Below are 9751 nucleotides of genomic sequence, written 5' to 3'. Positions count from 1 at the left end.
TTTTCAATTATATAAAGCCTTACATGATATATTTCAAAAACACACAGAAAATGCTAAGGGAAAACATAAGATTCAATAGAAATAGTGAATCAAAGAGAGATTTTTTCATAAAACATTTTCAAGTCAATATTTTCTGATTGGAGCCCTTTCTGGCCTTGATGTTTGAGTTTTAAGATTACTAATTACTCTTATATTTGATTGTGAATAGATTTGACTGAGGGAAACGATCAAAATCAAGCCTAGGAGCTTTTGTTTGGAGGTAATGTTTTAAGTCTCTTTTTCTTTTCTTTTATCTATTTTGATCTTCGTCTCCTTGTTTCTTTTGTTTATTTTGGTTATAATATGCTTGTTTAGTTCAGATCTACATAGTTCCCTTGTTTTAAAGCATGTTAAGTTGTTAGTTTCTTTAGTTTTTGTTTTTGCGTTTCTATTTTTGGGTTAGGGTTCTAGGGTGTGTCTACGTGCGCATGCTTTCTACATGCATACGTAGGCTTGAAGTATGCATATACATACAACTGGACTGTGTACGCAGGCTTATGTATGCGCATGCATACTTGTGCCCAGAAACCCTAATTTAAATTTTTCTACTTTTGTTTCTAAAAACAAAAAAAGTTTTTCTGCTTTTGTTTCTTTATTTCGTTTACTTAATATGCTTTTGTTTTGACCCTCTTTTATGTTTTTAAGTCCCTGTTTCTCTGTTTGATTGTTTGTGTGTCTTTAACATGCTAGATTAGGGTTTCTCATCAATGATTTCTTTGTTTTACCATGAATACGCATTCAAATGTCCATGCATTGATGCTTAGGTGTTGAGATGCAGTAAGGTAAGTGAGGCATGGCATGTATTCATATGAGCATGCATTTATCTTGTGCTTTTGGTGATGGATATGAGTATGTTTGGTTGAATGATATGTAGGGATATCTATCACATGTTTATTTTGATCTTGCCATGCCTGCGTTTCTGCCATGATTTGTTTGTTGTCTTGGATGTAATAAGATAGGAACATGCTAGGGTTTATGATAATATGATGCCATGATAGATGTATGTTAGGGTTTTGGGAAAATTGATGCCATGTTGATTGTTAGATGTATGTTAGTGTGTATGTGAGTATAGAATTCAATGTTGAATATGCCTTTAATGAGATTAAGACGTAAGACACAATAAATGGAAGTCGACCAGTGGGTTGGGTGGTTTTGGGTGTCTAACACCTTCCCAAAATCATACCTAAACTCCAAATCCAATACTCTGGTAATAAGATCAATCCTTCCATGTAAGGGCATTATGTAAATGGTTACTAGACCTAATCTAGGTGGCGATTCCATCTTTTCTTTGCCCCGATCCACTCGACCGAGGAGTATTCCCTTTTCTTAGGAGAAAACTGCTGCACCCACAGAGATTCCCTTGCACACCAAGGAGGGTGAGATGAGCCACCATCATACCAAGGAACATAGGCCAAAGTTGGCAGCTGCAGGAAGACCCCCAAGGAGAAAAGGGGGGAGTTATGTTGGAGAAGCATCTATCACCTTTGAATTAAATGCCTTGCACCAATCAGGACAGTCGCATTAATGGAGGAAGTGATGTCTGAACAGTGTCTGGAAAACTTGTAACTCACCTGGCACATCCTCCAAAGGAGAGGATGGGACAAGTATCAGATAAACAACCACCACCTTATAGCTAGAAGGCCAGGATTAAGAGCATACTACTATAAAAGAAAGGTAAAATCCTACTAGATAGGGAGGACCAAAAAAAAAAAAAAAAATAGAGAGAGAGAGAGAGAGAGAGAGAGAGAGAGAGAGAGAGAGAGAGAGACTTACTCATACTTGTGTGATTACTAGCTCTGTAACACATTCCTTGGTCAGCCAAGGGGGCATTAATACTAGACTCTTCCTTTGCATAATCCTTCTGCCTTCTGCTCAACTTTTTTATCTCTATGCTAGGCCCACTTTCCCCATTTTAGACTATAGGGCTAGGAATCCACAAGCTAGTCTGCCTTTCCCATCTCTAAACAATTAATTGTAGCGAGCTTGTCCCTAAGGCCTCGTTTGGGAGGAGGGAATGAAAAGGAATGAAAAGAATCATTTTTTAATATTCTTCCATTCCTTTGTTTGAGAGTTTTAATGGAGGAAATTGAAAGTTCATTCCCTTGTTTGGGAGTTTAAGTGGGAGGAAATGGAATGGGTAGGAGGAAACACTTATTCCTCTTTATTCCTTTAAAACCTCAAATTTTCATTCCCCTCGAAATTAGGAGGAATGTGAGGGAATAGAATTAGATTTAATGATTTTTTTACTAAAACTCTCAAAATACCCCTAATATTCAACTCTTTATTTTAAAATATGGGTCTAATAGTGATATTGTCATAAAATGATTCCATTCCATTCCCTCCATATTACTCCCAAACAAGATTACTTACATTCCATTCATTTTCATTCATTTCCATTCCTTTATTTTAAAACATCCAATCAAGGTCACTTAATTCCATTCTATTCTTTTCCATTCTTTTTCCTCACTTAAATGCATTCCATTCCATTCAATTTCTTTCCATTCCCTTATGATCATTCCATTCCATTCCCTTATGAACTCCCAAACGGAGCCTAAGGCCCAATCTTCTAGCCTTTGGATCCTTGGGAACCATTTCCTGCCCCCCACACCACTAAATGCAAGTTGTGCCTATTCGACTATTTCTCATTCTTAAAAATAAAAGAAGGATTTGGTTAATGGGTACCTTTAGATTGTTTTAAGAAAGTTTTAATATCAATTTTATAGAAAATATAAAAATTGTTAAAAATCAATCACTTTTTTTCCCATAAAAAGTTTATAAAAGTATTTCATAAAACAATATTTTTAGGGTATCTGTTAACATTTTCCTTAAAATAATTGTCTTCTAAAAATAAAAATAAAAATAAAATAATAGATGTAGCTTTGTCTTAGAGGTTGTGATATTTTTCAATTAACTCTTCTCAATTATTTATGTTTTTTTTGTTCTATAAATTTTGGTACAATTGCTTTTTTATTCTTACTCCTAAAGTTGTGAATAATTAAAAAATAGAGTTCGAATTTGGTAAGGATTTGGTTTAAAACTCATATTTTACACCATCTAATAAGAGATTGTCACATTAATATTTTACTTAAAATTCAATATATCTTACTACACCAACATCTCAATAAACTCCCAATTTGATTGGATTTATATATGAGTATTAGAATTAATTGGGTGTGGTTGTATTTATTCTTAAATATGTGATAAGATGATGTGGTATGTTGGAATTGTAAAAGTAAAATATGAGTTTTACACTACATCCTTACTGAATTTAATTTCTAAAAAATAATGACAATTTTCTTAATTAATTAAAAAATTAAAGAAATAATATTTTTTCAATTGTTTCTTAGAGATATAATTTTTTATTCCTAAAAATAGAGAAGAATCGAAACCGTACATAGAATAAAACAATTAAGAATCTTAAAAAAAAAAATAATGATATTGTTTTTTTTTTTTTTTTGAGAATTAATAATGTTTTCTCAGTTCTCAGTTCGAAAGTCCAGATGCACCCTCACTTCACTTGTGAGTTGTGAATAATAAGGAGGAAAGATATACTTATCAAAAAAAAAAGGAGGAAAGATATCCGACAGAAGCCAAAGTTCAGCGCGTGGTGACTACGGAATCGATTTGTTTTAAGGAATTGACTTTTTCAGCACGTGTCTAATGCGTGAAGACCCATCTAATGCCACACAGTTGAGCAGTGCCACTGAAAAGAAACTGTATACAGTGACCCCCAACTGCCAAGATGGACGAAGAAGGTTCATTCTTCAACAAGCTTCTACTATTTAAAGAACAAGTCCATTTTTACTCTATTTTATTCCATTCTCCTGTTAATTAATATATTCAATTATGTAACATCAAAATCCCATTTATTACTTATCAACGCTTAGGTATAGGCTTTATTTGGATTGAGTTTATTTTTGTTGAAATTAAAAATTGAAACTGAAAATATTGTAGCAAAATAATTTTTAAATGTATAAATAGTGACGTGAGGCCAATTTTTAATGAAAAAGTTGTTGAAAAGTGAAATTTGTAGATCCATAAACAATACACGAATGCACTGTTCATGCACTGAAAGTCAACAAAACCGGCTTTAAAAAAATAATAATAAAAAAAAAAGGACTGAAACGCAAACGCACTGCGTTTCAGCCCAGTCTACGTTTTAACCCAATCCAAACGCTACCATAGTATCCAAGTATCCGTCTCAAACGCTAGGGATAAGAGATGGGCAACGTGTTGTGATATTTATGAGATTTTCGGTTTAAATTTTGAGGTCACTCTCATGAACTTTTACCCTATAGAGCTATAATAATTTGGTACATGTATATTCTTAAAAGAATAGTAAGTTACTCTCAAAGAGATCGTATGAAAAAAAATTCTTCTCGAACTTTTTTTTTTTTAGAAGAATTTTTTTTTCATACGATCTTTGAGCGCCCTTCACTCACTCCAAACCATCCTTTCCTTGCAAAGATCTCTTTAAAAAAAAAAAATACACATAATTACAATAAAAAATGGTAGAGCTATAATTTTTTTTCAAACAAATTGAATGCTTATTGTAAGAGTGATATTACTAATGGGTCCAGATAAAAAGCATTACTCAATTACAATTATACACGAATAATAAAATTATGATTAATAATAATTTAGAAAATTACAGAACAATACACATATTACTCTCATTAGTCATTACAGACAATCTTTGTAACACGACACAAGACAAAATCGCCGTATTAATAGTGCTAAAACCGGCTAACTCTTACTAATTAAATATTAACACTCCGTACATTGACCAATACACTATCAAAAATATCAAGGTTATTTTCGGAAATCCGAAAAAAATTGGGCTTTCAGTTCGTTACCGTCCCCGAAAATAACCAATAAAATTATGCCACATAACTACAATTGGATATATCTCTAGTACCATATTACCAAACTATCCCTCCCATTTACCAAATATCTCCCGACAACACGTGCTTCCTTTTTTTTTTTAAGAAGATGAAATTATTATACTAAGAACGAATCGACGTCAAACTCGCCGAACTCTTCCTCTTCCTGGACCAATTGCTTTCTAGACAACATGAAATCCGTCAAATTTAACGGCCCGTCAATACCAAACCCGAAAGCATCGACGTCCCCGAAACCAAAGTCATCGAACTCTAATTTCACCTCCTCGACCAAGGGCTTTTTTGACAAAACAAGATTCGTCAAATTTAACGGCACGTCAAAATCTAACCCGAAAACATCGACGTCTCCGATCCCGAGGTCATCGGACGGCGACGATTCCTCGTAACGGAGAACTGAGGTGGGAGATGAGGAAGCCACGTCAGACGAGGCAGGAGAATCGATCTCCTTGCAATTGACACTGTCCACGTCAACAGACGTCTCCGTCATAACGGAGTTAGGGAAATTGGTAACGGCGTTAGGACCCTTGAGCTTAACCGCAGCTTTATCGTACTCAGAAGCAGCTTCCTCCGCCGTATCGAAGGTACCAAGCCAGACCCGTTTTCTCCGAGTCGGGTCTCGGATCTCAGCGGCCCATCGACCCCACGGTCTTTGCCGGACGCCTCTGAACTTTTTCCGGCGAGTTACGGCGGCGGATTCCGTCGATCTAGCTGGTCTCTTCTTGCGTACTTCTTGCTTTGGCAACTGTGAGCTCGAGGGAAGCGATGGGAGCTCGAAGCTGATCTCTCTGACGAGCCGTTTGATTCTCCGTACTGGTCTCCGTTCTGGCTCGTCGTCGCTGGAAGAGTCTGTGGCGTAGGGGTCGGTGTGTATGATCCTCACGAGTTTTGAAGTCATGGCTTTTGGGTCAGGGACGAGCTTGCTTGTGGTCACTTTGTGTTCTGAGTATTTCACTCTGTGGGGTTGCACGGTGGATGAGTATCGAGGATCATCGAAACTTATCATGGTACTTGTTGTTGTAGAGAAAAAGCAGAGAAGGTAGAAAAAGCATATAGTTGGGACAAAGAAGAAATAGACTGAGAAAAAAGAAGCGAAGGCAAAGAGGAAGATTCTTTAATTCTATATATATTCCTCTTGGAAGCGAAATTGAAAAAGAAAAAGAGAAAAGACAGTGGTACTGATTGTATATCTGGAGTGAGAAATCTTTTTGTAGATATCCCAGCAAGAAAAGGAGATGACTTTGAAATCATGTACTTGAAATACACAGAGATGGATGGACAAAAAGATATTTAGCAGAGAGAGAGAGAGAGAGAAGAACCAATAGGTAATTATTAAGACGACCCCAAAAAGTTAATTAGGATATTGGGCTTTTGGCGGGAAGGAGAGGCCCTTGCAGGCTGTGACAAATGGGGGAGAGAGAGAAAGAGAGTTAGAGAGTGAGAAGGAAGAAGAAAACGAGAAGAAAGGTGTGTGGGTGAAGTGTATATATAGTACACGGGGAGTGGAATTTTCAACCTTTTTTCGTGGGTGGGGGTGTGAGTGTGAGCTGGGCTATGAGTCATGGGCCATTACCAGAGAAATGGAAATTTTGGGGAAGCTGATTCCAGCTGCCAGTTACATAGACGTGTCAGAAGCCTTCTCTCTCACTTGTCTATTCTATCAACAACAACACCACTAGGCTAGGCTAGTACTACTTCCCCAAGCTAGACACTAATAATCTTTTTTTTTTTCCTTCCTAATAATCGTTTCTAATTGCCTCAAAAGAAAAATAGCTTCACTTCAAAAAAAAGAAAAAGAAAAAAAAGAAAAAGAAAAATAGCTATTGGACCAATAGAGGGAAGAAAAAAAAAGTTAAAGAAAAAGAAAGAACAGTATTAGAAAAAAAGAAGTAAACGTTTTTCTGGAAACAAATTTTGGATTTAAAATATGTGTTTTTGGCAACAAAAGTAGTTGAGATTCTTGAGAAAAGGTGGTCCTAATTTCGGCGGGTGTTTGATATATATTTTTTTTTTTCCCAGTTTGAACGGCTACGCATTTTGTACAGTACGAGAAGGGGCTTTTTTTTGCTTTTTTTTCAATCAACATGTTCCCTAATTTCCGTTTGTGCGGACTGAGTTAGTAGAGTTTAGTAATGACTTTTCTAATTCATCATAAAAAATAAATAAAGTAATGACTTTTCTAAATCTTATGTCTTTTTATTGAAAGAATTTTGATTAATTAAGCCGCCAATGTGCGCTAAGATATTCTAATTAACAAGTCTATTGAATTGTGGAAATCTTGGATTTGAAAGGAATTATTGTTGTGAATAATTCTATATAAGTTTTAACAACATATGAAAATCAAAAGAATAAGAAGGCACAAGTTCGTATTATTGACATGATGGTTATTATATAAATATAAGTTCTTATAAGGTAGATGGTAAAGATTAAGTTTGAAGTTCTCAAGGAAAAGTTTTATACACATATGTATAGATTAATTGTAATAAAATTTTTATCTCCAACTAAAAAAAAGTAAAACACTTTTTTTTTTTTTTTTTTTTTTTTTTTTTTTTTTTTTTTTTCTGATATACAAACAGTGAAACACATAGAGAGCGTTTGAATTCGGCTGAAAAAAACTGCGTTTGCGTTTTGTCTGCTTTTTTTTTTTTTTTTTTTTCATGCGTTTTGGAGCGTTTTGGGTGTTGCGGCTACCGTTCATGCACTGTTCAATGAACAGTAGCTGCAAACTTTGACTTTTCAAATTTTTTTGACCAATCACAGCACATTGTGTACTGTTCACGGACCCACAAATTTCACTTTTCAACAACTTTTTCATTAAAAATGGGTCCCACGATACTATTCACACATTTAAAAATTATTTCGCTACAGTGTTTTTCAGTTTTTCAGTTTTCAGTTTCAGTTTTCAACTGTATCCAAACGAATCCATAATTTGATTATTATATTGGTCAAGTTGAAGCTAATAATGAGTGGATTAAGGTGATGATATACAGTAAACATGAAATTTTATAGTTTGTAATAATAAGTAAGAATCATGTTAATAAGTGTTTTTAGAGTAATGATTAATAATTTATTTTAGAAAAATTTTGATATTATTTTTATAGAAAAAAAACTATTAAAATATTAATTATTTTTTTTAGTAAATTTTTTTTAAAAATAAATGGTTAATTATTTCCAGTTAGCATCTCCCAATAATTAATAACACATTTCCGTCAAAACCGACCAAGCAATTTGTAAATAAGTAGAGTAGAAAACGTGAATGGACTTTTTCTTCTGGTCTGACCGGAACTGACACGTTGGACGACTTGGAATTCACTTTGTTTTTTTTTTTTTTTTTTTTCACCAACATGTAGCTTTACTACTACTTTTCTCAAAAAGCATGCTGATACATACAGCCATGCCCTGTCCACGTCAACATGCTTGGGAGTTGTGAATCGTTGTGAGGCTCGCAGCCGCGCACCACCTTCGCTTCTTGTGCCCAATCGATTGCTACACATTACACAATTTGACCCAAGTTTCTCAACTACTACCGGACCTTCCAATTCCTTTTCTTTTTGTTTTATTATAGTGTTCCAAATTCCAATTCCAATTCTCAAAAAAAAAATTCCAATTCCAATGTTTTTACTTCAATCCGCGAGCCTAAATTTGACTCAAGTAATTTCAAATTCACAAAAACGTAATTAAATTCTTGTGATTATTTTTATTTATTTTTTGTTTTCATTATATATACGCTCGGATCAATAAATTATCAATCAATAATTTTAAGATCAATTAACATACCTTAATATTTTCAAATATCAACAACAAAAACATTTAAAATTCAAATATTTATTCTATTTATGATTTATCAGCATATAAAATCAATAAATTATAGAATAAGAGCTTACATCATAATCAAATACTTAAAACAATTTTATGTATTATTCATAGTTATTATTGGAATCTATTCTTCTCTCCTCTACCATCTACCTATTTCACCAAATGAAGAAGGCTACTACCCTAAACCACTCTTCCAAAAAGTCAAGGTTTTACTGTTACACCATTGCTTACACTTTTTGTTTTGTTTTTCATCCCTTTTGAGTTATATGAGCTATACAATCTGTTGAGAAAAAATGCACTAGGCTACTAGCCGTTCCTTATTAAGACTATTAGTACAAAAAATTAACAATTCTTTAGACAATATACCACCAAAGGTCAACATAACTTAGATGATTTAAGAGTCTGTTTGGTATATAATTTCAAACCACAATTTTCAGTGTTCAACGTAACTCAAAAAATTTAAGAGTCTGTTTAGTATGTAATTCCAAACCACAGTTTTCAGTGTTTAAATATTGAAAACTGTGGTTTAAAAAAAAACAATGTGTTTAGTAAGGGTGTTTTTTTAGAAATGTTAGAGTTACGTTACTCATTTTAAAGTGTTTAAACATTGAATTTAAAAACTCATTTTACTAATTTTTAGATTTCAAGTAACGTTGCTCAATGACAGTTTTGTAAATATTTTGAAAAACATGGGGCCCATTTGATTAGACAACACATAAAACTTCCTTCTTCAGTTACAACTAGGGGGCCCACTGGTCAGCTTTTAAAAAAAAAACACACATACTAAACACACAATTATGTTTCTCAAAAAAAAATAAACACACAATTATGTTTTTTCACAAACTGAAACATGTTATTTGAAACATAACACCAAACACATTTTTTGTTTTATGAATACTGTAAACACGTATTTTCACAATACTTTTTAATCCACAGTTTTCACATCATTTTAAACAACACTAAAAATCTCTAACCAAATGGATCCTAAGACCACAATC

The 9751-nt window shown here is 33.7% G+C and overlaps 1 protein-coding gene across 1 annotated transcript; it reads right to left on the bottom strand.

The window, feature by feature from the left end:
* Window positions 1-5014: 5014 nt before the first annotated feature.
* On the bottom strand, window positions 5015-6407 carry LOC115984408 (pathogenesis-related genes transcriptional activator PTI6-like). Its single transcript, XM_031107443.1, has one exon. It carries the CDS (start codon window positions 5941-5943, stop codon window positions 5041-5043), a length of 903 nt encoding a protein of 300 aa, XP_030963303.1. The 5' UTR covers window positions 5944-6407; the 3' UTR covers window positions 5015-5040.
* Window positions 6408-9751: the final 3344 nt, after the last annotated feature.

Source organism: Quercus lobata, chromosome 1 (genome assembly GCF_001633185.2).
Source record: "Quercus lobata isolate SW786 chromosome 1, ValleyOak3.0 Primary Assembly, whole genome shotgun sequence".
Taxonomy (NCBI): Eukaryota; Viridiplantae; Streptophyta; class Magnoliopsida; order Fagales; family Fagaceae; genus Quercus; species Quercus lobata.
The sequence above is the reverse complement of the archived record's forward strand: the minus strand, read 5'-3'. Positions and strand labels throughout refer to the sequence as shown.

Excerpts from the sequence above, each read along its gene's own strand:
- LOC115984408 (XM_031107443.1), bottom strand. The coding sequence starts at position 5,943 with ATGATAAGTTTCGATGATCCTCGATACTCATCCACCGTGCAACCCCAC.